The following is a 24,875-nucleotide window of genomic DNA, read 5'->3' as shown; positions in this document are numbered from 1 at the left end:
AGAGGAGGCTGGCAGTGAGGGAATCTGAGGAGGAGGAGGCCATGAGGGGAGAAGGTACGGAGAGATGAGGGCACTGGCGGCGGGAGGCAGTGAGGGAATCTGAGGAGGAGGCATGAGGGGAGGGGCTTTGGAGCGATGAGGGCAATGGTGGAGTGTAGCAGTGAGGGAATGCGAGGAGGAGGAGGGGCTACGGAGAGATGAGGGGCACTGGAGGAGAGTGGCAGTGGGGGAATCCGAGGAAAAGGTCATGAGGAGGAGGGGCTACGGAGAGATGAGGGGCACTGGCGGAGGGTAGAAGTGAGGGATCCGAGAAGGAAGCCATTGGGGGAGGGGCTACGGAGAGATGAGGGGCACTGGCGGAGGGTAGAAGTGAGGAATCTGAGAAGGAACCCATTGGGAGAGGGGCTACGAAGAGATGAGGGGCACTGGCGGAGGGTAGAAGTGAGGGATCCGAGAAGGAAGCCATTGGGGGAGGGGCTACGGAGAGATGAGGGGCACTGGTGGAGGGGGGCAGTGAAGGAATCCGAGGAGGAGGTCATGAAGGGGAGCCGGAAGAGTGTCACCTGCCTGATTCTTCCACCTCAGAAACTACATTCCAATTCAACCTTTCCTTCTAAAACCCTGCTTTGGGATTGCTCTTTATACATTTGCTTCAATTTGGTTACCTAGGGCTGCATCTTCTAAAATACAGAATTCTAGAAGTTCTTAAATAAAAGCCCAGACTGGAGTAAGATAAGCCTGATAACTCAGTCATGACCAGCAGGTGTCACCAGGAGGTCACGTGTGCAAAACCAGTCTCTACTCAGATATTCGCCCCAATAAATGTGAAAAAGTGAGTAGAATGAGTATGAGTAATGGCAACACCTTTCACATCGCTTAGAAACGCTAAAACGGTGACATTAAGTTCTCTGTAAAAATAATGCTCTGTTATTATTATTACTCGGTTAAGTGTATGTGTCCTGGCAGCTGAAGTGTGTTACTGGTTAATCTATTGAGTTTAATGGAAGCACCACTTAAACAAGCTGAGTGATCTTGGGTGAATCACTTTATTATCCGTTTTCTTTATTCCTCAATTGGAATGGAAGTAACAAGGATTGTATTTATAGTAAGGAGTTCGATCCATCAGTTGATGGGGGGAGGGGGGTTGCATATGGATAGTCCACAGGTTTTAGCGCCAACCTCCCTCCCTAACACAAAACAAGGAAAGTGAAGGCGGGATCGCCATCTTTGATGGATGAGTTAGAATGGAATGAAGATGGTGGCTAACACGAAAACATAGGGCCATATACCCTAGCCTCACGAACAAAATAAAGCCCCCGTACGTAATAAGCGCTTAGAATGAAAATGATGGTTTTCGTCAGGTTTTTTTTTTTTTTTAAAAGGAAAAATATTCGGACCCGTCGTAAAAGTCATTCCAGAGTAGCCTAAAAGCAATAACATTAATAGCACTGGCTGTAAACACATTACTGTGGGTGATTCCCATTACAGTAACGTTTCTTTTTTAGTATTTGTTTTATAGTGCGAGGCAGGCCCGAGGGCATTAGAGCGCTTTACAAAGAGCCAGGCGTCACACATGTATTTCGGCACACGAAGATTATTAGGTGATTTTTAACCATTGTCGTGAAAGAACAAGCATTGGCTTAATGGGCACCGGGAACCAACATAAGCCAGTTGGGAAGGCTGAAAGAGGCAGTGTGCACAGGGGCAGCACCGTATGCCTGAGGCTGCAGGTGTATACAAGGGGAAAGCAGCAGCATGCAGAAGTTATTGGAGCTCAGGATCATTTCCTGGGTAGAAGCATGCATGAAGCAGCTGGATATGAATACAGGCTATAATGAATGAGGCACCGGAGGATCAGGCTCGAGCGGTGTTGTCCCATGATCAGCCCTCTATTATCTTGTGTTCCTGTTTGGTGGACTTTATGGCGTAAGGGAGGCAGAGAAAGAGCAGGCCAGCAATCACTGCAGCTCGTCCCTTCTTCACCATGCTTGGGTGTGAGCTGTGCAGCGCGGGCTCTCGAGTCTGGGGGCTTATGTCATCTCTAGGGATGGATGATCGCAGGACAGGACGAGCACAGATGTTCAGCAATGCTAGAAGAGAGGCTGGGAGAGGCCAGCTGGGTTGTGAAATTCGGGCAGGGCAAGAGTATGGGACTCGGAACGAGGGCCGCACTCCCGAACTATGAGAATGTGAGGAAACACTGGTAATACATTCCTCGTCAAGTCTAGTACAGGAAACAGGCCGGATGAATCAGTGAAAGATGTACTTTCATGTAGAAACAGCAGCAATCCAATCCGCTCGGACGGCAATTTTAGAAGTCTGCAGTGTGAATCGTTAGTGATCGAAACAAAACGCTTGCTCAAAGACAGGAAATGCCATTCATAGTTTTGTCGGACTACGTCAGAGCTTGTGACTGATGTTATGGCACAACCTTCCTGTGACCTGCAGGTCATTCCTACGTGCCCAGTCACTGCAAGTTAGGAGGAGCCACGCTTCGGAGTAAACACGTCAAGATGCCCTAGGCTTCTCTTTAAATGTTATCTTATCGCTCACATTATCCAAAACAAGCTCTCGGCATTGCGGGGGCGCGGGAGTGCATTCCTTTGAAATCTGCGGGTGGCGGGGGAGCGGCAGCCTTTGAAGTCTGATTGGTGGGTGGAGCGGCAGCCTTTGAAGTATGATGCGAGGCACAGACAAATGGTGGTGTGTGACGTGGCTGGCGTTGTGCACGCGCCTGTCTCACATGAACTGTGTCTAATCCCCCGTTTTGTTAGACTTTTCTTTTCCCCTACTATAATCTCGCCAGCAATGCGCAAGCGCATTGGCTCAGGCGAGACCTAAAAAACCTAGGCTTAGGCTTAACATTTTCTTTTGGAGTATGTGCAACATTTTGGATTGATTAGGATTTTGAAAGCAAAACTGTTAAACTCAGAAAAACTTAAAATAGTGCAACCTTGCTATTCCAAAACGTATGTGACTGGTTCTGTGGTTGTTTCCAGGCACTCGCTATGTTTTTTTATGGTAGAAGGGGTTTGTAGAGCTCTTATTACAATGGTAGGGAGACATTCTATTACACTCAATTAGGACAAAAGCCGCAGTTAAAGGATGAGGGTAAACTTCCTGATTAAGATGGTTAAACAGGTTTACTGTTAATGTAATTCTCAGGGTCAGTTGTACCACAAGTCCCAATAGTCATCTGTGAAGCACTCTTTACCATAAGATTTAACTTTAAGAGTCTTTCAAACGTTATTCAGTTTAGCGCATAGACAGCCATTACCGTATCGGAGAGTTCAGGATTTAGGTCGAGCTTCAGGAACCGGAAGGCCACCACAGGCATAATGCAGACAACAGTGGTGAGAAAAATGGTGAACCAGACGCTGGGTTGTGCTAAGGTGTTCTGTGCATTCCCTGCCAAGAAAAGAAGAACATGGTGGATGAGTTAGCGGGCATAATCCTAAAGAGGAGCAACATTAGTGAGGGCAAAATCGTTACAGAGAAGTACAAAAGGGGACCTGAGAGAGAGAGAGACATGGGAAAATTAAATAACTAATGCTAGAAGAAAAGAAAAGTTCATTTAGGATATGTGAGGAGCAGAACATACATGGTATGGTGGGTGAGAAAATTGGCAGAGGGAATGCCAGGCAAAGTTAACGAAGAAGAAAGTTCTGATGGGTACATGAAGGTCACCAGAGTTGCTTTTTGATAGGAGACAATATATTGCAGAACAGAAAAAGTGAGTGGGAGAACTAGGGCTAGAGGGACAGATGAAAGTGAAACACAGAAAGACTAATGAAACGGTGATAGCAAGGCCATGGAGCACTGTAATGAGTAAGTAAAAATGGCAAATAACTGGAAAAGGTGGTAAGGTTGAGGAGATGAAATGAGTCATGTAAGTGTCTGTTGGGTACACAAAGAGGTTGAAAAATGACAGGAGTAAGAAATGTCCAAAAACACAGTAAACAATAAGAGACAAACTTCAGAAAGCGAGAGATGGGGCAGTGGAGAGTGCACTCAAGGCGACTGGATGTACAGGAGAGGGAGCCAGCAATCTACAATAGAGATAGTGTATATTGTACTGTGAAGGAAAAGGTGCCAAAGATAAACTAGAAAAAGAGGGAAAGCACTGAAAGAACAGGCCTTCAGGAGTAGATGTGGGTCACTAACTCCTGCTCCTCTCCCCTTCCTCCTGTAGATGTGATGGTCAATAAAAGGAAAAGAAACCAAGGGAGACACAAAAGCTCATGATAAACAGACGGGCAATGAAGAGGGAATTGGTATTGGTGAGAGGTGAAACCTATTGAAGAGGATAAAAAGGACCAGAGGGATACACACAAAGAAGAAAAACATAGCAATGAGGCCAATAAAGGGGCAAGCAGGAAAGAGGAATCAGTGAAGATGGTTGGGAGCATCAAGATGTAATAAAAGACTGACTCAGCTTTAAAAAATGGGGGAACCCAGCAAGATCTTAGGATGAAAAAGTACAAATGGAGGTAAATTAGATGGTTTGTACATAATACATGTTAAGGTGAGGTTTTAAGAGATTCAAATGATGGTATGGGGATAAAAATTTGGTGCAAAATGGCGAGAAGGGAGAAAGAAAACGGGAAGAGAAAGAAGGAAGGGATACAGCGGAAAGTCAAGGCAAAAGGCAAAGTAAGATGAAGGCAGAGGGTACATCTGAGATGCTCACCCACAAAGCGGAACTGGTTGGGAAATATTTGGAAGAGCCCATCGCTGTGCATGGCAAACAGGATGGCAAAGTATACAGCCAGGCTGCCCCAGATGAAGAAATGATTAATGGCCGTCCAGTACCCGGTGTCCAATCCAATCTATCCACAGGAAACAGGAGGGGTTAACAATGAGGTGGAGAAAATTTAAAGTATATAATTTCAACATTGTCCTCTTTTGGGTTATGGAGAAGTCTTTGGTCACAACAGTCATTAAAGAGGCAGCCTTCTTAAATAAAAATAAAATAAAAAAAAACACACACACATGCTTCCCTAAAGTGAATGCTTACAACTACATTTGACAATAAAGGAGTTTTCAATTTATTTTCCTCAGGAGAGCAGTTTTAAACTCAGATAGAGCTCACTCAGCTTCTAGAGCCCCTGGGTGAGATCTATAATCCTCTATCAAGCCATAAAGAATAGGTTAAGCTTCTGCTGGCTCTTTAGCTGATCTTCAAATGTCTCGATCCTTGAAACTGAGGTCGTGGTGATACTCCTTCCTTGAAATTAGAGAGTTCACTCAGTATTGGTGATTAACGCAGGTTTATTGTAGAATCAGTTGTAGAGACCCCATCCACAAAGTAGCTAGCTTCAACTGCCACTCTCACAGCAATCAACATTCAACCCTGACAACCACCCACTTTCTGAATGCTTACATCATCACATAGCAACCCAAACAACGCCATCTAGGATTAATACAGAACACCACATCAGACTTGGTCTTTACAATCAGTTGAGAGCTCTTGGTCAAATGGCACTGCCTTCAAGGAAAGCTCTCAAGTACTGCCACACCGAGGCAACAAACTTACTGCTTCTGTTATGTGGAAGAGCAGCTTTGACCATGTTGTATGACGCTGGCTCTGTATATACTATACCAAAATGAAGTATAGTGTGCACAGAGTCCAGTGGAAACCCAAAGGTAGTTAGAGGTAAAGGTAGTTAGCACCTTACTCTCTATTTGTGGTAGTGTGGGCGAGCAGTAAGGCTTTATCAGAGGTAGTGTTAAGCATTTGTTGTACACATTCAGGCAGCAAATGATGCCACACCCTCAAAGTCTGAACTCAGACCAATTTTGTTTGCATAAACTCACAAGTTACTTACCTTCGGTAACGATATATGGATTAGTTACTTACCTGTAATCCTAGTTCTCTTCCAAGGGTATACTCATTAAAGTCATAAGCACTGAATATTCTCCGCCCATAAGCGGGAACCCGGAACATATAGACAAATACATATATATGTGTGAATATATAAAAAGAGTACATAGTACTAAACTAATTATACATGTATAAACTAATAATATGCAGCCCAATCATAACATATAGGCTAATAAAGCCATAATTACATACTTTCTGCAGAATGAAAATAAACTATAAAACCAATGCAAGAAAAAGGCATGAGCCTAAAATGCATTCCACAGACAGAAAGACCTTTTATTTTCATCAAAGAACCTGTAATAAAAGGAAATTACCCTAGGTAGGCTGCATAACGAAATAACCTCCCTGTACAGAAAATGAGACTGACACCTCGCCTTTAAGGCGTCAGAGAATCTGAACACTTTGCCTTTAAGGCCTCCAGGGGAACCCTGCTCCTATCATGCCCCACAGGTGGCAGTTAGGTCAGTTATTTTGTACGGTCGAGGAAACCTTGCAGGAACCTGCATACAGAAATGTAATAATAAAATATTAAAACATAATGCTACTGCTCGCCCAGGGAGGCGGGAGAGTGCTTATGACTTTAATGAGTATACCCCTGGAAGAGAACTAGGATTACAGGTAAGTAACTAATCCTTCTCTTCCAGGGGATACTCATTAATAGTCAAAAGCACTGAATAGAGTAGCAAGCTCATAACCACTTCCAAGCGAACGAGCAGAAAATAGAGATAACAACAGTTTAACACACATATCTTAGCTAGTATTAGCAAAGTTTCTTAGCGTTGCCTGCCCAACCTGAGCCTCTGCTTGCGTGTCTGAATCAAGACAGTAATGGCGAGTAAAAGTGTGGACTGAACGCCATGTAGCTGCCCTAGAGATTTCTGCCATAGAAACATTCCTAAGGAGAGCTGTTGTGGAAGCTTTCCATCTCGTAGAATGAGCCTTTGGCCTTCCTGACAAAGACCTGTTAGCTAATTGATAAGCCAGGACAATGGAAGAAACAATCCATCTAGATATGGATCTCTTGGAAGCAGCAGAGCCCGTATTAATAGGACCATAGGTCTGACTTTCTCAATGTCTTTGTTCTATCCAAATAAAACTTAAGAACCCTCTTAAGATCTAAGGAGTGGAGAGATCTTTCTGGAAGATTTGCAGGATTTGGAAAGAAAGTCGGCAAAGTTATAGTCTGATTAATGTGAAAGTCTGACACGACCTTGGGTAAAAAAGCAGGATGCGTTCTGAGTACTACTCTATTAGCATGGAACACAGTGAAAGGTTCCTTACAACACAGAGCCTGGATCTCGCTCACTCTACGAGCAGAAGTAATGGCTACGAGGAATGCTACCTTCCAAGTTAAGTGTTGTAAGGAAGCTTTGTGGATAGGCTCAAAAGGAGCACCCATTAACTTAGTCAATACCACATTAAGCTCCCAAGGCGGGGAAGGTGATCTGGCTGGCGGATATACCTTTCTTAGGCCTTCCAGAAAACCTTTCACCACCGGCATCCTAAAGAAAGAAGTCTGCTTAGGTGATTTTCTGTAGGCAGTGATCGCTGCAAGATGAACCTTAATAGAGTTAAACTGAAGGCCAGCCCTTGCCAAATGTAACAAATAAGGCAGAATCACCTGCTCTTGACTTTGGATAGGGTCATGACCATTGTTCTCACACCACAGAAAAAATCGTTTCCACTTAAAACCATATGATTTCCCTGTAGAAGGTCGCTTAGCTTCTTTAAGGATATGCATACAGTCTGGATTCAACCGTAAGTGTCCATACTGGATGACTTCAGGAGCCATGCTGCTAGGCGTAGGGAGGACAAGTTGGGGTGGAACACTCTCCCTTTCTGCTTGGACAGGAGATCCGGTCACATGGCAGCCTCCTGTGTGGCACTTCCGACAACTGAAGGAGGTCTGGAAACCACCACTGGCATGGCCACTCGGGGGCAATCAGAATCATCCTGGAATTGGTTCTGTACATCTTGTTGGTTACTGTCGGTATCAATGGGATCGGTGGAAAAGCGTACAGTAAGTTCTGACACCAATCCATCAAAAGGGCATTCTCTTGAGACCCGACCTGGGGAAACCTGGACGCGAAGACGAGGCATTTTGCGTTTCCCGCGTCTGCGAACAGGTAGATGTCTGGAGTTCCCCATGCTTGAAAAATACTGTTTGCGACTTCCTCGTTGAGAACCCAATCGTGAGCCTCGACAAAGTCCCTGCTGAAGAAATCCGCTTGAGAATAGAGGGACCCCGGCAAATGTACAGCTGTTATCGACAAGTCCCTTGCTAGTAATCAGTTCCATATGGTTTGGGCCTCCATGGAGAAAGCCCTGGACCGGTACCTCCCTGTTTGTTCAAATAATACATTGTTGTTGTATTGTCTGTTTGAACCAGGAGGGACCAAGACTGGAATGATGGAAACAGGGACTTGAGAGCTAGATGAACTGCCCGGAGTTCTAGCAGGTTGATGTGATAGCCCTTCTTGGATTCTGACCATAGCCCTTGTACTTGCAGAGGGCCCATATGAGCACCCCAACCCTGGAGAGAGGCATCTGTGATCAGAGTTTGAGTTGGAGGATCTTGATGAAATGGCACTCCTTGCATTAAGTGTGACCTCTTCATCCACCATCGCATGGAATCTTTGGCGGACTGATGAAGGAGTATCCGATCCTCCCAGCACCAGACATCTGCATCCATTGATCCTCTAAACACTGTTGTAGAGGACGCATGTGCAATCTTGCGTTTGGAACTATGAAGATGCACGACGCCATCGACCCCAGGAGAGATGACACTTGGCGAACTATCGGGCAAGAGGATTGAAGAAGAAGATGATATTTTGTCCGGATTGATAACCACCTCTCCTCCGAAGGACACACGTTTACTTTTTCTGTGTCCAAGAAGGCTCCCAGATAGTGGATCTGTTGGGTTGGATTCATTATAGATTTCTTGAAGTTGGCCTGAAGGCCCAACTTGTGTAGAAGATGAAGACATCTTGTAAGATGATCTTCCAGAAGAGATGGAGACAAACTTTTTAGGAGCCAGTCGCCCAAGTAAGGATAAATGAAAATCCTCTGCTTCCGAAGGAAGGCGGCTACCACCACCATACACTTGGAAAATGTTCGGGGAGCTGACTTTAGTCCGAAAGGAAGTACTGCATATTGGTAATGATGAACAGACACTTGAAATCTCAAAAAACATCGCAAATTTCTCAGATTGGAACATGAAAATATGCGTCCTTCAGATCGATGGAACACATCCAGTCCTCCTGATGGAGTTGGGGGAAATATTTGATGGAGCGCCAACATTAGAAATTTCTCCCTTTGAATGAATCTGTTCAACAATCTCAAATCCAGTGTAGGTCTGTACTCTGAAGTGGGACCTTTCTTTCTCACCAGGAAGAAGCGGGAGTACAGCCCTTGATTTCTCTGCGGAAGAGGAACTCTCTCTATGGCTTTATTGCTTAAAATAATGTTTACTTCTCTTTGCAGAAGCTTGTGACTTTGAAGAATGACCCTTTTTGGACTTATGACAGGTGGAGGATTTCTGAATCTGAGGAGATATCCATTCTGGACGATGTCGATGACCCACCTGTCTTTTGTCAATCTTCTCCACTCGTCTAAATATAAAGCAATGCTTCCTCCTACCGGAGTGGACCACACCTGTGGAGGAAGTTCCATCTAATTGTTTCTGAGGCTGTTTTGCAACTGAGGACTGTTGTCTGTTTCCTCCTCTGCCTCGCCCAGGCCTGCGCTGTTGAAACTGTGACCTCTGTTGAGACTGGCCCTGGTTTTGCGAAGACCAGTTTGACGATTGCCCACGCTGCTGAAACGACCTTTTGTCGTAGGGACGAAAACAACGGTGAAACTCCTTCTTTTTCTCTAAACCAACTGCTTTTAGAGTATCAAGCTCAGCCTTCATTTTAGCCATCTCATCACCTGCATGAGTTCCGAACAACGTTGACCCATTGAATGGCAAATTAACAATTTTTCTCTGGGCATCGGGCTGAAGGCCCGTGAAGCAAAGCCATGCTGACCGTCTAGAACATATGCCATGAGCATATCCGTGAGCTGCTTAAACCGCCGAATCAGCAGCCGCACTAATACTTTGGTTGGCAACCAAACCACCACCTTCCACAATTTCTAAAAAATCCTTCTGATCCTCCTTAGGCAATTTTTCCGCAAGTCTCGTTAAAGAATCCCATAGAAGACGGTCGTAGCGACCCAGCAGAGCCGCTGTACTCGCCACTCTCAGAACAGAAGAAGAAGTATTACACATTCTTCGACCTAAGGAGTCCATATTTTTGCTGTTCTTTTCAGGTGGAGCAGACGAAATGGAAGTGGCAGAATGAGCCTTTCTAGCCGGTGCCACTATGAGTGAATCCGGTGGTGGGTCAGTACGTAAAAACAAAGGGTCCTGTTCTGGAGCCTTATTTTTCTTTGCAATTCTAGAAGGCCCAGAGCCCACTGTAGCCGGTGTTAAAAAAGTCTTCATTGCTGGTTCTATCAGCCCTGGGACCAAAGGTAGTAGGGGTCTAGCTGACGACTTATGATGCAATGTTTCAAATGTATCAGAAGTAGTAACCGGAGGTACAGACATCGTTATATTAAACTTGCTGGCGCCCCGACACAGTACTTCACTAAAAGTTCCTATGTCATCAACTGGAGATATCCTTGAAGGTGGCGTTGAAGAAATCGTGGGGGAATAGTCTTTGTAAGAAGATCTCGTTGAGGTGGACATGGTAGGAGATCGCTGTCTTCTCCTCGGAGTAGGAGACCGATGAGGCCTACTACGATCCTTGGAATGTGAACGCCTGTACACTGTTGATCTAGATCGTCTTGGAGACCTACCAGCCGGTGGTCTTGAGCATTCCAGAGCAAGAGGTCTATCACCAGGTCTGGGCTGCATTTTCCAATGATGTATGCTCTCCATCCATCTAGGGGACATGCCAACAGGAGACTTGCGTACCGGAGAGCCCTCCCGGGTTATCTGTACAATTTGACTCCCCATCGACGATGATGAAGAACTCCTAATCGACTGTGGAGATCTAGATGCCAGTCTATGTTCTCCAGAATCCAATTGTTTGTCTCTCGACGTCGAATGCCTCGACGTCGAACCAGAATGAGCCACCATAGAAGATGCCTGATGCAGAGAGGCTCTGACAGATGGAGATCTGTTCGAAGAAGCCCTCAATGCTGGATCATTCGACGTCGAACCTGGCTGGTCAGTGGACGACCTCGACGTCTGCTCCAACCGCGACAAAGACCTATCACAGGTCGGGGAGGTTGATCTAGAACGCCTCGACGCCGACCTTGAAGCAGGTAGCGAAGACCTCGACAACGATTTCCTCGGTGTCGGTAACTTTCTCGACGTCGAATGAGGCTCCTCATGCCTCAAGCCCGAAGCATGCCTCGACGTCGATCCATGCCTCGAAGCGACCTTGATCTTTTCCTCTTCTCAGGTTTCGACGTAAATCTACTCCTAGCCCTCGACGTCCATCTGTGTCTCACCTTAGACGCTGGCTTCACTGCAATCAACACCACATGCCTCGACGTCGAGAAACTTCTTGACGGTGACCTTGATCTTGGTCTCGACGTCGACTTACGTCTTGAAGGAGATGTCTTTGACGTCGATTTACTGCTTTCTACTGGCCTTGATGTCGACAAACCTGACGGCGATCTGGACTTCGACGTCAATCTTACTTTATCACTCGCCCTCGACGGTGTCTCGCAATGCCTTTTCTTACTCCTACCATCAGGAGACGTAGATCTTCAACGTCTTGCAGGAGAGGAGGGTCTTCCAGACGACATTTCACTCCTTGCACCCTTCTCATGGTGCTTCTCCCTCTCCATAAGCCCCAAAAGACAAATGTTCTCTCTCTCTATAAGAGTCCTTCTGGAAAGTTTGAGGCAGTGATAACATTTTTCTAGGTCATGTGTGGATGGTAGACAAAACACACAAACAGAATGAGGATCCGCTTTGGACATCTTCTTCCCACAGGAAGAACACTTGTAGAATAAAGGTGGCATAACTGACAAACAATTCTCTATGAATTAGTCAGAAAAGACTGAAAAATACCACCAGTAGGCAATACTGTCGAATGAGACAGAAAAAAACAAATTCTGACTGAAAAACAATCAAACTCAGTAGAGCTCAAGTTCCAGGTTCCTCAGAGAACAAGCCGGAAAAAATAACTGACCTAACTGCCACCTGTGGGGCATTATGGGAGCAGGGTTCCCCTGGAGGCCTTAAAGGCAAAGTGTTCAGATTCTCTGAGGCCTTAAAGGCGAGGTGTCAGTCTGATTTTCTATACAGAGATGTTATTTCTTCATGCAGCCTACCTAGGCTAATTGCCTTTTATTACAGGTTCTTTGATGAAAATAAAAGGTCTTTCTGTCTGTGGAATGCATTTTAGGCTCATGCCTTTTTCTTGCATTGGTTTTATAGTTTATTTTCATTCTGCAGAAAGTATGTAATTATTGCTTTATTAGCCTATAGGTTATGATTGGGCTGCATATTATTAGTTTATACATGTATATATGTATAATTCGTTTAGTACTATGTACTCTTTTTATATATTTACACATATATATGTATTTGTCTATATGTTCCGGGTTCCCGCTTATGGGCGGAGATTATTCAGTGCTTATGACTATTAATGAGTATCCCCTGGAAGAGAACTGTAAGAATCAGTAGTTAGTGTTAGATTCCTTACCTTTGAATATCCCCAGGCGTCAGACTGGATACGGAAAGTTTTACGTAGCAGTACCCCTGCGTGTCGGTAGGCGTCGTCTGCGGCTCTGCGTCCGTCGTCGGCGTCGTGATGACGTCAGAGCACTTCGAAGCCGCCCTCACGCACTGACGTCAGTTCTTGTATATAGCTTCCCGCGCCAGGAACGCAGAGCCATGCCAGAGACCGACACTGGTGCCTTGAAACTAGGGCCCCCAAAGGGAGATACCGTAACCCTCGATATCGGTTCGCAGAACGGGGAGGATGGGTGCGGCGGTAAGGAATCTAACACCAACTACTGTTTTTTACAGATATATTGTTACCGAAGATAAGTAACTTGTGCATCTGAAAGAAACAGGTTAGTGTTAGATTCCTTACCTTAGAGTAGATACCCCAGCAATACCAACCCCGGTGGTGGGTCTGCGAAACAAGATCACACCAGAAAGTCCTGGAGAACAGAAACGGCCAAAAAAGGCATCTCTCTGGACTTGGTTGTCCAGGCAGTAGTGTCTCACAAACGTGTGCTGCGAAGCCCACGCAGCTGCCTGACAGATGTCCTGCAAGGGGACTCCCCGACCCAGGGCAGTAGTAGCCGCCGTGGCCCGAGTGGAATGGGTCCTCAGCCGAACAGGAGTCTCCTTTTTCGCCAAGGAGTAGCAAACCTTGATGCACAACACGAACCACCGAGAGATGGTCCCCTTGTGCACCACCCGTCCCTTCTTAGCTCCCACGTAACCAACAAAGAGCTGGTCGTCCACCCGGAACTGGTGAGTGCGGTCTAGATAAAAGGAAAGCACACGTTTTGTGTCCAGACGGTGGAGCCTCTCTTCCTCTTTCGAGGTGGGTAAGGTGATGGACTGCCCGATATGAAAGGCAGTAGCCACCTTTGGCAGGAAAGAAGGATGAGTTCTCAAGACAACTTTGTCCGGATGGACAGAGTGAAAAGGCGCTTTATACGATTGAGCCTGTAGCTCACTCACTCTCCTGGCAGAGGTGATCGCAACCAGGAATGCAGTCTTAAGAGTCAGAAGACGAAGAGGGCAATTGTGAAGTGGCTCGAAAGGAGCGCACATCAAATAGGGTAGAACAACGTTCAAGTCCCCAAGAGGCATCACGAAAGGAACAGGAGGAAACATGTGTGATGCCTTTCAAGAACCTATTTACAACAGGGGACTTGAAGGAGAAGGCTGAAATGGCAGAGAGGTAACCTTTGATAGTGCCCAGAGCAGAGCCCTGTTAGGAAAATGAAAGAAGAAAGAGGAAAACCTCTGAAAAGGGGGCAGAAATTAGATCCACAGCCGTTGCTGTGCACCATGCCACAAATTTGTTCCACCTGCAGGCGTATAGCGATTTTGTGGAGGGACGCCTGGCTGCCAGAATTACATCACAGACTTCGGGAGGCATGTCAAATGGCCTCAACTGTCGCCGCTCAATCTCCACGCATGGAGGTGGAGACTGGACAGGTTTGGGTGGAGGACCGTCCCCTGCTGCTGCGGCAGAAGGTCCTTCTGAAGAGGCAGATGAATCGGGGGATCGACTGACATGCAGAGTAGTTCGGGATACCAGTATCTTCGTGCCCAGTCCGGAGCCACAAGGATGACTTGGGCCCGGTCGCGCCGGATCTTCTTCAGCACTCTGGGCAGAAGTGGTATAGGCGGAAAGGCTTACAACAGACCGCAACTCCACTCGCGACGAAAAGCGTCTCCGAGCGAGTGCCGCCTTGGAAATTCCAACGCGCAGAACTGATGACATTGCGCGTTCTCTTTGGTGGTGAATAGATCTAACCAAGGATCTCCACACTGCTGAAAGAGGCCTTGCGCCACGTCAGAGTTCAGACGCCATTCGTGATCCATCATGCACCGGCGGCTGAGTTCGTCCGCCCTGGCGTTCAGAGAACCTGCCAGGTGTTGAACCACCAGGGTCACACCCTGATGTTCCAGCCACTGCCAAAGGCGCAGAGTCTCCTGGCAGAGGGTCCACGACCCCACTCCGCCCTGTTTGTTGCAGTACCACATGGCGGTGGTGTTGTCCGTGAACACCTGCACTACACTCCCCCGGACAGAGGGGAGGAATGCTTTCAGTGCTAGACGAATCGCCCGCAGCTCCAAAAGGTTGATATGGAGCCGGGACTCCGCCTGGAACCAGAGGCCTCTGATCTCCGCCTCTCCCATGTGGCCTCCCCAGCCCTGGAGGGACGCGTCCATCACAACTACGTGCTCCGGTTGGGGAAGGGAGAGGGATCTGCCGCTGACCCAATCGCGGTCCGTGAGCCACCACTGCAGCTGTCTTGCAGTGCCCTCCGAGATCAGGACATGGTCGGACAGGTTGCCCTGATGCTGGGCCCACTGAAACTTCAGGTCCCACTGCAGAGCCGCATCCGCCAACGGGCGTGATGCACCAGAAGGATGCAGGAAGCCATCAGCCCCAGAAGCCGCAGCGTTAACCTGACTGAGACTCAGGATAAAGGCTGAAAGATTGGAATCAGAGCCTGTATATCCCGAACTCGCTGTTTGGGAGGATAAACCTGAAACTGCGCCGAGTCGAGAACCGCTCCGATGAAGAGGAGCTTCTGAGAGGGACACAGGTGTGACTTCGGCACATTGATGGAAAACCCCAGCTGGTGCAGGAGGTCTGCCGTTGTCTGGAGGTGGCTGAAGACGGTCTGGGGCGAGCCGCCTTCAACAACCAGTCGTCGAGGTAGGGGAAGACTGAAACCCCTAAACTGCGCAGATGAGCTGCGACCACCGCCATCACTTTCGTGAACACCCGTGGGGCGCTGGTAAGGCCGAAGGGGAGCACGGTAAACTGAAAGTGCTCGTGGCCTACCGTGAACCGCAGGTAGCGCCGGTGGGCCGGCAGGACGGGGATGTGGAAATAAGCGTCCTGCAAGTCCAACGCTACTATCCAGTCTCCTGGGTCCAGGGCAGCTAAGACCTGAGCCAGAGTCAGCATTTTGAACTACTCCTTCCGGAGGAAGCCGTTAATGTTTCGTAGGTCCAAGATAGAGCGTAGGCCCCCTTTGCCCTTCTTGGGTACCAGAAATTAGTGGTAGTAGCAACCACATCCTACTTCTGGCCCAGGAACGCGCTCGATGGCCCCCTTGGCCAAGAGGGTGGTAACTTCCTCCTGCAGAAGCCGAAAATGATCCCCCGATACGCGGTGGTGATGCGGTGGCATGGCTTGAGGGGTCGTCTCGAAAGGGAGGGAGTAGCCCCTTCGGACGATTTGCAGCACCCACCAGTCCGACGTGACAGTGCGCCAGTGGGAGTGGTGATGGCGAACCTTGCCCCCCACTGGCGTCACATGCGCCGAAAAGCAGGGACTAGGAGGGTTTTGAGGCGGATGCTGCGGGGGAGGGTGTTGGCTGGCCTCGCCGTTGTCCCCGACCGCCTCCACAGCGATTTCCACGGCCACCACCGCGCTGGATGTTAGTCTGCGGTGCGTAGCTGGCAGCACGTGTGGGGGCGCCCCTTTCTTGGCCACGAAAGAAGTGAAAGGCACCCGTTTGCTGGCGCGGGGCCGAGAGGCCCAAGGACTTGGCCGTAGCCCTGGAGTCCTTAAAGCACTCAAGCGCATGGTCTGGCTTGTCGCCAAAAAGGCGACGGCCATCAACCGGCATGTCCATCAGTGTATTCTGGACATCGGCCGAAAAGTTGGCGGACCTCAACCACGCATGGCGACGAATCGCCACTGTCGTTGCCATCGCTCTAGCTAGTGAGTCTGTGGTATCCAGCCCACACCGGATAGAATATTTTGCTGCATCCCGGCCTTCCGCAAGGGCTTGGCCGAGTTTGGCCCGTACCGCCAACGGACACTCTGGCAGCAATTCCGCGACCATATCCCACAGAGAGTGGGTGTAGCGGCCCAAGAGGCATGCGGTGTTGAAGACTGCAGTCCCAGACTAAGGGAGAAGAATACCTTTTTGCCATACTGCTCATACCTCTTGGAGTCCCTGTCCGGCGGAGCCGACGGGAATGCGGTCTCGGAATTTGAAGCCTGGATGACCAGGCTCTCGGGGGTTGGGCGGGTGGACAGGAAACATGGGTCGACCGGGGCCGGGCGGTGGCGTCTGGCCACATACCTATCTACGGGCGAACCCGTAGCGGGCCTGGACCAAGTGCCCAAAAGAACGTCGGTCAAGGCCTCATTAAACGGCAGCAGAGGCTCGGCGAGCTTGACTGCGGTTTAAGGACCTCCGTGAGGAGGTTAATCCTCACGGCCGCGACGGGGAGCTCAAGGCCCAAGGCCTTGGCTGCCCTCATCAACACCACACTGTAGGTTGCCCCCTCCTCCGTAGCCACGGTAGGCAGTGAGACAAAGCCAGTGTCTGGTGATGTGTCCAGACCACTGGCATCCCCAAGTCCACCTGTCCAGTCCTCTTGAGACTGACACTCTTTGGTCAGAGGGTCCTCAGACCCCTCCCAATACTCCGCTTCACCCATCTCCTGATAATCATGGTTGTGAAACGGTGAGGCCGGTTCATAGAAGCTAAACTCCCCAAGTGGCGTCGAAAGCGGCGTCCAGCGGCGCCGTTCCGACGCCGGAGCAAGGGAGGCATCGGGGATGGCGCCGCCCGAGGATGGCGCCGGAGGTGACACCTGAGGGACCGGCGCAGGTGAGGTCGTTAGGTCAACCGGCGACGACCCGGATCCCGAAGCGGATCCAGTGGGTCCCGAAGGCGCCGGGCCCAAAGGCACCTGCGGCGTCGGGCCGAAGCACCCGACTGCATCGGGCCGAAGCCCCCGACCCGCTAGTGGCCCCAGACGGGTCCACTGGGCCAGAAGGCGCCGCGGAACCTGTCGGGGACGAGAGGTTCCTCATGGCCATGAGGAAGCGCTCGATCTTCCCCGGCGTCGCGTCCTGCCCAGGGACCGGAGGGTGTGGGGCAGGCCGCGATGCCTGTGACTCCGACAGAGCCGAGCGTCGGGGGGAGTCAGAAAAGTGATGACGTCTCTTCGACTTCTTGTGCTTACCTGACGACAACTTCGACCCGGAGGAGTGATGCCGACTCTCGGAGTTGTGATGGCTCCGACCCCGCGACCTGTCCCTCGACCTCCTGTGGGACCTGGACCTCTCGCGGCACGGGCCGACGGCCAGAGTTTGAGTCGCTTGAGGGACCGCTCCCGCCTAGCTTTCGAAGTCAGGGCACGGCAGTCGGGGCAGGTCTTGTGGTCGACGCCGAGACAGTGGAGACACCGACGGTGAGGGTCAGTGACCGACATCAGTCGGTCGCAATCCTCACAAGGCTTGAAACCAGGCATCCCTAGGCACAGTCCAGAGTCGCAAGACACAAGAAAAAATTATCAAAAGGGATCAAAACAGACTAGTCAAAAAGTGACTAAAGTACTGCTTTTTCCAGATCTGCGCTTGCTGGCGCGGAAAAAAGAAGAACTGACGTCAGCACGCGGAGGCGAAGTCTAAGTACTGCGACGACATCATCACGGCGCCCACGACGCCGGATGCGGAGCCGCAGACTACGCCTACCGACACGCAAGGGTACTGCTACGCAAACATTTCCGGATCCAGTCTGACGCCTGGGGATATTCTAAGGTAAGGAATCTATCACTAACGTGTCTCTTTCAGATCTGAACCGCAGGTAACGCCGGTGGGCCGGCAGGACGGGGATGTGGAAATACGCGTCCTGCAAGTCCATAAGCTACCGTCCAGTCTTCTGGGTCCAGGGCAGCTAGGACCTGAGCTATAGTCAGCATCTTGAACTTCTCCTTCCGGAGGAAGCCGTTGACGCTCCCGAGGTCCAAGATAGGTCTTGAGTACCAGAAAGTAGTGGGAGTAGCAACCATGTCCTACTTCTGGCCCAGGAACGCGCTTGACGGCCCCCTTGGCCAAGAGGGCTGTAACTTCCTCCTGCAGAAGCTGCAAGCGAGCCCCCGACATGTGGTGGTACTGCGGTGGCATGGCTGGAGAGGTCGCCTCAAAGGGGAGGGAGTAGCCCCTTCGGACGATTTGCAGCACCCACCAGTCTGATGTGATGGAACGCCAGTGGAGGAGGTGATGGCGAACCCTGCCCCCCCACTGGTGTCGAGTGGGCCTGAAAGCTCGGATTAGGAGGATTTAGAGGCAGATGCTGCAGGGGCTGATGTGGACTGACCTTAACGCGTTCCCCCGGCACCACCACGGTGGTTACCACATCCGCGACCGCGTTGAGGTTGGATCTGTGGCCTGTGGCTAGCTGGACATGTGGGGGCGCCCCTTCCCTGGCTACGAAAGGCGGAAGTTTGCTGGCGTTGGCCGAGGCCAAAGGACTTGGCCGTTGTCCTGGAGTCCTTGAAACGCTCCAGCGCACTGTCCGCCTTGTCGCCAAAGAGGCAACCGCCATCAAAGGGCATGTCCATAAGGGTGATCTGGACATCCCCCGAAAAGTTGGCGGAGCTCAGCCAGGCCTGGCGGCGAACTGCAAATGTCGTAGCAATCGCCCTACCCAGCGAGTCCGTGGTATCAAGTCCACACCGTATTGAGTAGGGTGCTGCATTCCGTCCCTCCGCTAGGGCTTGCGTAAGCTTTGCCTGGACCTCCACCGGGAACTGCAGCAGCACTTCCGCAACCCTATCCCACAGAGAGTGGGTGTAACGTCCCAAAAGGCAGGCGGTGTTGACAGACCGCAACCCCAAACTCAGGGAGGAGAACAAATTCTTCCCAAACTGATCGTACCTTTTGGATTCCCGATCCGGAGGAGCGGTCGCGAATGCTGTCTGGGATGTAGAGGCCTGGATTGTGAGAAGTTGGCCTGATATATGATGCTCACTAGTTCTAGTGATCACCTTGTATCAGTCCAAACAACCCTTATGGTGTTTGGTTGTAAGTCAACCTTATAGACCAGCTATCCTAATGGTAGCATGGACAAAGCAGTCTTAGGCTAAACTCTTTTGGCATGTGAAGCCAGCTGTTTTACCACATATACCCCCTTGAATACCAAGTGAAAGGACACCACACAGGTTGTTATGAAAATAAACAATATATTTATTAATAACAAACACCTCTGAGCTCCTTATGAGGTCAGAGGGCTAAGCACATGACAAGACTCTTAAGAAAAATATGTTTAAGTTGCACAAATTACAATGGTGCCCTAGGGGCACGACAAACCATATACTAAGTAAATGGTATAAGGAAATCGATAGAAGGAAAGGAGCTGTCCAGAGGCTGTAGGATCGCTGGGACTACACTACCCTAACCTTAGGTAAGTAATAGGAGGCCCAGAGGACGCGTGTGCAGAGTGTGAACTCACACGCGAGATGCGTAACAAAGTCAATGGACAGTACAAATTACGAAAAGGTAAGTAAGTATTAGACAGTTCCGACTAGCTAGGACTAAAACGACTAGAAATCACTAATCTACCCTTGAGCACCGAAATGCTCTTGTTACCTCACCCACGGGCTGCGGGTGCATAGGTGTCAAAGTGTGTCGGGTTTCCGCGTTGAAGCCTATGGAGCCTTGAAGAAAGATGCTGCAGGCGACCCGGAGGAAGCTGTCCGGAGTGATCCAAGGGTGGGTCAAGGAAGATGAAGACCTGAAAGCAGAGGGGACAATGTTCACAGTCACTAGCCAGTGACTGGTGTGGAACAAGGAAGGAACCAGATGCTGTAGTCGCGATCAGGTGAAGAGTGGACGCTTGACTCTGCAGCCACGTGGACCAGGAGGTGTCTTCAACGACAAGGATGGAGGCACGAGCTGTCCTATGCAGGCTCTCGCTGTCGGCGGTGTTGGTTCCGGATTCGGCGTCAACAGGCCTTGGCAAAGGCAACCCACGCGGTGAATGGAAAAGGAGTCTGGTGCAGACCAGGAGGGTCCGGGGTGCTTCTCCTTTGCAGGGAAGCAAGGGCCAGTCTGGAGCAACCAGACCAGCGGTGTAGATTTCAAGGATAGTCGTCTAGGAGGCCACTAGCCAGCCGGCAAGTGACCAGACAACGCGTCGCGCAGCAATCAAGCAAAAGAGCCCCACGTAGATCTCGTGGATGCTGGAGGGCTGATCTTCTGTGCAGGAGCTGCTCGGAGCTGGGGCTTCTCAATCCCCAAAGCACTTCGTCGAGGATGCCTCTGAAGTCGTGCTGGAAGCGAAGTGCAGTTTCTTCAAGATGGCTGGTCCCACGTGTCTCGTCGCAACCACGGATCTCAGCTGTGCTGGAGATGTGAGTTGAGGTCGGAGAGGTCTGGAAGTCCGGGTCTCGTCGGGCTCTGAAGTCTGGATCCACCAGGGAAGACGACAAAGTGAACCGCTGGAACGCTTGATGGTGCCTGCTTGTGCAGGGTGGTCACTCCTTGGCCACACGGGAGATTTCTTCAGTCTTCTGTGGAGCAGAACGTCGAAGTTCAGAGTTTCTTCTTGTAGAGTTTCAAATCAGGATTAATCTAATTTGGAATGGGACCAGCTCCTACCTTTATCCTCCTAAAGGGGGCTGTACTATGACTAGGTCCCTCCTATGGGTGGGACCAGGAAGGGAGGTGGTTACACCCCCTATCCTTTGTCCGGTTTCGCGCCAGAGCTGGGGCTGGAGTGCCCCAGCAACTGGTTTGAACAGGTGTATGCACAGGGACACCTTGTGTGCCCCAGGCATGTCTCATTCCTTTCAGCCTGTCCTACCTCAATACACAAAATCCTGTCTGGGGTGGTGCTAGCACCTTCCAAGGTAGGAAACCCTTTGTCCAAGCCTCCCTCGCTGGAAGGACTCCCAGCAGCAGGAGGTCAGACTTGTGTCTGTGGTGGCAGCATCCATTTTGTGATGCTGAGACTCGAGATAACTTTAACCGGGGTTCACAGTTACATACATGTTGTGTCCCTGTAAAAGGGTGGAATGCTACCCCCGTCGCCAGAACTGGCAAGGGGGTAGTATTCCAATTCGTATGACACCTTACTCAACATGTTTTGATAATGCTATGCCAAAGTTAGCAATAACCGCGAGGATTATAATGCGCTTAAGAGTATATGGTATAGCGTTATCATGGAAACAGCTAAAGGACTTGGTTCCGAAAGCTGCAGACAGGCTCCGCTCATGCTAGAGCACCATCTCACATAATTCCAAGCACTCTGCCTCCAGGATTGTTAAGGCCTGCCATAGGTGTGACTTATAGGAGTATATGTGTCCATTTTAGGGTTAGATATAGGTATACTATATCTAAAGCAGAGGGAGGTTACACCACCTTGCCCCAGCTGTGTTACCAGCCAGTTGTGTCAGTTTTGGATGGCCAGCCAGGGGTGGCATAATACATGCTGCAGCCCCTGGTAGGCCTTGGGTGCACTTATGCCCTGCTTACCTATGGTACACTGTACAAGGACTTATAAGAGTGACCCAATACCAATTAGAAATGTACCTAAGGTGCATGGAGTCCATTTTAACAGAGAGAGCAGGAAGCCTGGGGTCCTGAATAGCAGGATCACAGGTCAACTAAGTCGAAAACCAGCTAAACACTAGGCAAAAAGTTGGTGGTAACCATAGTCAGATATCCACCTTCCTACATGGATCACCAGACTCTCAGGGGTGGGGTGAACGGACACGTCGGGCCACGTTCCTATCTATGGGAAGGCCCGTAGAGGGCTTGGACCAGGTGCCCAGTAGAACGTCAGTGAGGGCTTAGTTAAACGGCAGGAGAGGCTCCGAGGAGCTTGCCTGCGGTTTGAGCACCTCAGGGAGGAGGTTAGTCCTCACAGCCGCGACAGGGAGCTCAAGAGCCAAGGCCTTGGGTGCCCTAGTCAACACCACGCTGTAAGCAGCCCCCTCCTCCGTATCCACGGTAGGAGGGGAGACAAATCCAGTATTGGGCGAAGTGTCCAGACTACTGGCCTCCCACAGCTCGTCTGCCCAGTCCTGGCTCAACTGGCATTGCAGTGCCATAGGGTCCTCAGACCCCTCCCAGTTCTCCCCGTCATCCATCTCCTGATAGTCAGGAAAAAATGATGGAGCTGGGTCGTCGGTGAAGGGCTCACCGATCGGTGTCGAAGAAGGAGCCGGTCCGACGCCGGATCCGGACTGGGACCGGGAAGGACGTCGTCCGGGGACGGCGTCAGGGGCGACACCCTTGGTAACGGTGCCAGCGGAGTCATAAGGTCAACTGGCGACGTCACGGATCCAAGCCTGGATCCGGAGGAGCCCTGCGGCGTCCGAACTAGAGTTGTCGACGGCGCCGGCCCCGAAGCACCCGAGGATGCCAGGGCTAGAGCCGCCGACCAGCTAGGGCTCCCAGACGGGCCCAAAGACGCCTCGCCGGTTACCGACGGAGGGAAGAGCGACGCCATGGCCATGGGGAAAGCACTAATCTCCTCCCGCGTCGCGTGCAGCCCAGGGACCGGCGGGTACGGAGCTGGACGCGGCGCTTGCGGCTCCAGTGGAGCCGCATGGGCGTTGTCGCTCGACCGTTGGGGAGAGTAAGAAGAGCGATGACGCCTCTTCTTTTTTGAGTGCCTCGACTTACCTGAGGACTTGGAGCCTGACGAGTAGTTTGACTCGTCGAACGGCAATGACTGCGGCCCCGCGACTGGTTCCTCGACCTTCTCTTGAACGGGGACCTCAAGCAGCACGGGCCAACTGCCGGAGCTCGAGTTGCTTATGGGACCGCTCCCGACTAGCTTTCGAGGTCAAGGCCCGGCAGTCGGGGCACGACTTCTCATCGTGTTCGGCCCAGAGACAGTAAAGGCTCCGACGGTGGGGGTCGGTCCCCGACATCAAGTGGTGACAATCGTCACAGGGCTTAAACCCGGGCATCCCTACCGGCACCGCGAGTCGAGCGATCGTCTCGAGAAGTGATCAAAATTAGATCAAAAAGTTAGTCAAAAATTGACTAGGAGTACTGCTTTTCCCGGATCTGCCCTTGCTGGCGCGGAAAAAAGAAGAACTGACGTCAGTGCGCAAGGGCGGCGTCTAAGTGCCCCGACAACGTCATCCTGGCGATCACGACACCGACGACGGACGCGGAGCCGCAGACGACGCCTACCGACGCGCAGGGGTACTGCTAGGCAAAACTTTCCGGATCCAGTCTGACGCCTGGGGATATTCTTAGGTAAGGAATCTAACACTAACCTGTTTCTTTCAGACAAATATTATTTTGTTATATTTATTTTCTAGAACCAAGCAAGGCTGGTACAGGTAAGTGTAAATGCAGCTTGAACAATACAAGCAAGCTGAATGAAAATGTCTTTGTTACAGGTTTGTAAATATTTTCAATACAGTGGAAATTACAGTTAGATTACTTTTCAGATTTCTTTAGGGATTACTTTTTCTACTCAGCGTGATATACCTAGATCTCACACTGGGGCATTTCCTTGAGAATAGGTAAGTAAAGCAGTTTTTAGTTATTTGCAGTTTTTCAACTCCACACTTGGAACAATTTTCAATGAAAAACAATCAATGTATTCCTATGGAGAAAATATGGTTATAGGTTAACAGGTAAGTACTTGGTAGTGGGATTTGGTATTCTGTGGTTAGAACCAGGGTCCCCCCAGGGTCAAGGATGCCCTCTCAAAGCACCCTCAGCTGCACTAGGACGGCCGGGTGCAGAGTGCTGAGGCCCAAATGTTATCCAACTGGGGTAGAGGGCCTCCGGTTGGTGGCTGCTCACGAGCAGGCCATAAGGTTGTGGGAGCAAAGCTCCTGGTGTTAGGCTGAGGGCAAAGGGAGATCTGAGTTAGCACCCAAAGTGCACCTGCAGCAGCACATGGGCGGCTGTGTGCAGAGTGCTGGTTTGGTGTGGGGTGCCCTGTTTTCAATGGGAGATGCCGGTTTTGGATTTTGGCTGCAGGCTCGGCCCAGGAAGACTTCTGGGAGGAACCAACAGCTGGTCAGGTAAGTTCGAGGGCTCGGGGAAGTTGGTGCACCTCGGTTTCTCTTCTCTAGAGCTCTGGGCGGCTGAATGCAGGGGTGTCTTTTGAGGTCGTGTTTCACCTTACCGGGTCACTCGCGGTGGGCGGGGGTGGGGGGTGTTCTCCCTGCAGAGGCTGCAGGTAACGTTGGGGAGTCCTGGAGGGGTCAACCCACGATGGACTCAGACTCTGGAGTACTGCGGGACCTCGCTGGGACCGGTGGGCCATTCGGACTCGGGCCGTAGGCGTCGGGTGCAGTCGTGGTTCCAGGCATCCGGTTTCTTTGTTCTCAGCAGGCTCAGAGTCTTTCTTGGCTGTTTCTTTTGAAAAGAGCTGCTGTTACCAGGAGATCCGCTCTTTGTTGAAGGCAGTCAGTCCTCCCAGGGGTTCTGGAAGTCGCTGGCTGCAAGACAAGGCGACTTTTGGAGCAGGATCTCTGGAAACTGCAGACGGCATGGGGCTA

At 50.4% G+C, this 24,875-nt stretch overlaps 1 protein-coding gene across 2 annotated transcripts in view; it reads right to left on the bottom strand.

The window, feature by feature from the left end:
* ATP8B2 (ATPase phospholipid transporting 8B2) overlaps window positions 1–24,875 on the bottom strand; it is a 470,208-nt gene that overhangs the window by 12,876 nt on the left and 432,457 nt on the right. For both annotated transcript variants that reach the window (XM_086947594.1, XM_086947593.1), the window contains 2 exons: window positions 4,691–4,829; window positions 3,278–3,408 (listed from right to left, as the gene is read on the bottom strand). In XM_086947594.1, coding sequence (XP_086803720.1) covers window positions 3,278–3,408; window positions 4,691–4,829 — 270 coding nt within the window. The remainder of the gene's footprint in view (window positions 1–3,277; window positions 3,409–4,690; window positions 4,830–24,875) is intronic.

The sequence above is a fragment of the Lissotriton vulgaris genome, chromosome 12 (genome assembly GCF_964263255.1).
Source record: "Lissotriton vulgaris chromosome 12, aLisVul1.2, whole genome shotgun sequence".
NCBI classification, from domain to species: domain Eukaryota; kingdom Metazoa; phylum Chordata; class Amphibia; order Caudata; family Salamandridae; genus Lissotriton; species Lissotriton vulgaris.
This window is presented reverse-complemented; position numbering and strand designations above follow the sequence as displayed.